Raw genomic sequence first — 2826 nt, forward strand, 5'->3', positions numbered from 1 at the left:
GCGTTCACGTTGGCTCCTAAATGGTCAAATGGCCAATAGAATGCATGAATTTAGCATGAAAGCGCTTTACAAGTTGATGCCTCAAATTCACTCCTTCCAGACTAGATCACACACACAGTTTGTAAAGTTTAGATGAAGTAGGAAGCAGAGGCGGACAGAGTACACAGCTTTATTACTTGAGTAAAAGTACGGATACCCTTTGCTCAATTTTACTCAAGTACAAGTAAAAGTACAACAGTCAGATGCCTACTTAAGTAAATATACTGAAGTACTTGTTTTTAAAAGTACTTGAGTATCAAGAGTATAAGAGTAGCCTACATTTTTTTTAAATATTGCATTACTACTGCAATAGTAGTATGAAAATGTTATGAAAAATGTTAATGTTAGTACCTTGGAGAATGTAAAAGGAATTGAAAGTAAAATCAAGTCATTTTAATCTTTTTACCATGTTGCCAGGGATGGGCAGTATTTCTAATACATGTATTTAAAATATGTATTTCAAATACAAAATACTATTTTGTAATTGAAACACTTGAAGCGAAAACTATCATTAACTTGTTTTTTTTTTAGAAGTAGTAACGGGTACTCACGGTTATGGATAGAAATGTAGTGGAGTAAAGAGTACAATATTTGCCTCTCAAATGTACTTGAGTAAAGTCATGAGTACTCCCCAAAAATGATACTCGAGTAAAGTACAGATCCCTCAAAATTGTACTCAAGTACTGTACTCAAGTAAATGTACTCCGTTACTGCCCGGCTCTGGTAGGAAGTAACGTTAGGAATCTCTGATCAATGTGATTGGTAATGCCAGTGATTTCTAAGTTAGTCCAATCTATTCACGTTTCCCAATCTATTCACTTCATAAATGAGTTTTGATTTTTCTTGGTTAATCCAATTAGTCTATAATAGACGAAAAGGGTCATGCACCTACCCACGACAACACAAGTGCAACAGCAGGCATTCCTGGTACACATCAGCAATGACTCCATTCTCAACATGGAGTTCCTGTTTTTATGGGAGCTATAAGTCACATGGAAGTTCACCTGCATTGAGTAGCTCGCGTGCACACTTTGTGTGTCCCTTGGCACAGGCTAAATGTAGTGGTGTGCCGAAGTGGACATCATAGGTCTCCAGCAGAGCTCCTTTGGAGATGAGCAGCTTCACACACTCAACATTTCCTATGACCACAAAGACAAATACAGACTTCGGTGAGAAACTTTACACAATTCAAGGATGTTAGAAACAAACACTCAGGTGTGTGTGTGTGTGCATGTGTGTGTGTGTGTGTGTGTATGTGTGTGTGTGTTGTGTAATGAAGCCACAATGAAGGAACAACCACCTTGTGAGTGACATTGTGAGAATTATACAGTGAGGATGGCTATCCTGACACACACACCTCTACTGCAGGCCTCGTGTAGGGGTGTGGATGTGAGGGCAGTAAGTGTTGGGTTGACCTCAGCTCCATAGTCCAGCAGCAACCTCACACACTCCACATTGCCTCCTGCACACGCGTGACACAGGGCCGTACTACCATGGATGTTCCTTACTTCAATCTGGACACACACACTCAAATGAGAATCTCATGTTATCTTGGGTCATCACACTGTTCACAACCTGCATTACAATGTCATTACAACACATTCAGCAGTAGGCATGAGAGCTCTTTAGCCATATTATATGAATGTTGTTGTTTCGGAGAGCTCTTTAGCCATATTATATGAATGTTGTTGTGAAGTGATGGGGACCTCATCTCACCTGCGCACCAGCCTGTAGCAGTAGACGCACGCAATGCGAATTCCCGTGCATGCACGCATCGTGAAGCGGCGTGATGTTATCCACCGTCAATATATTGATATTGCTTCCGCTGTCGATCAGTTGTTTCAGTTGCAACACTCGACCCAAGGATGCCGCCTCGTGCATAATTGTGCGGTCTGCCCATACTCCTGTGAACATGTGTAGGGTGGTATGTTTCATATAATTAGCAGTTAAAACCACGGTTCGCCTGGTCAGATTAGAGATGTCTCCAAATGAAGCACAAATGGTCAAAGTGTAAACGTCCATTTTGTGTACAACTAGAGCCTATTTTTAAACCCCACGAATGAGCTGTGGCAGTTGTGATGTAGGCCTAGGCGAAGTGTTTCAACTTTTTATAACTGTTAGGGCTATGAAGTTTTCACCATACTACCACTCGGCCTACATGCATATTAATAATATATTATAGCCTAGCCTAAATAGTCTTAGGCTAATCTAGTAAGCTTTCCTCACCATTTGTACCCTTCGGTGGAAGTAAACCATGCTATAAATAGACTGTCAAAATATCAGCTGGCTGTCATCGGCTGTCAGTCGCGCCGCTTTTTGGAGCTGTTTACATGCTGAAATGTCGCCTTCACAAATTCGGTGGGTAGGGTTAGCGAATAGGCTTTTTGTCCCACTTGCTCACCGAGATCCATCATGATAGTTCTTCTCGCCACAGCAATATCCATGACACGTGATGTTCAACTCCGCAGATACACTGACAATAAATTATTAGTTATTTACAAGAGCCGGGAGAGGCAAGTTAATGTGGCGACTCCGAGATTGGACATCACTGATTGGACAGACTTCAAGACACGCAATAGGCCTACCGGGGATTTCTGGGAAATTGAGTTTGTAATGTGAAGTTATCTCGGTGGCATTCGTGAATCAAAGTCTCTGCGTCGGGTATCAGAAGTAGTAGCGGCTCCTCAACCGAAAACCTTGTAGGGCAGATATTGTCTAATGATAGAGTTGAACTGAATTCAAGTTTTATATTGTGCACGCACAGCGCGAGATGCCACTGGACCGCTG

General features: G+C 41.8%; 1 protein-coding gene across 2 annotated transcripts in view; it reads right to left on the reverse strand.

Annotated features, from left to right (window-relative positions):
- The window catches only part of asb13a.1 (ankyrin repeat and SOCS box containing 13a, tandem duplicate 1), a 3620-nt gene extending 1038 nt beyond the window's left edge, over nucleotides 1-2582 (reverse strand). The window contains exons 1-4 of one of the 2 annotated variants that reach the window (XM_042080877.1): nucleotides 2441-2582; nucleotides 1756-1943; nucleotides 1397-1553; nucleotides 1044-1178 (exon numbers count right to left, since the gene is read on the reverse strand). In XM_042080877.1, coding sequence (XP_041936811.1) covers nucleotides 1044-1178; nucleotides 1397-1553; nucleotides 1756-1943; nucleotides 2441-2483 — 523 coding nt within the window. In that variant the 5' untranslated portion in view covers nucleotides 2484-2582. The other variant, XM_042080878.1, reaches the window with a different exon arrangement.
- Between the last annotated feature and the right edge of the window lie 244 nt (nucleotides 2583-2826).

The sequence above is a fragment of the Alosa sapidissima genome, chromosome 23, assembly GCF_018492685.1.
Source record: "Alosa sapidissima isolate fAloSap1 chromosome 23, fAloSap1.pri, whole genome shotgun sequence".
NCBI classification, from domain to species: domain Eukaryota; kingdom Metazoa; phylum Chordata; class Actinopteri; order Clupeiformes; family Clupeidae; genus Alosa; species Alosa sapidissima.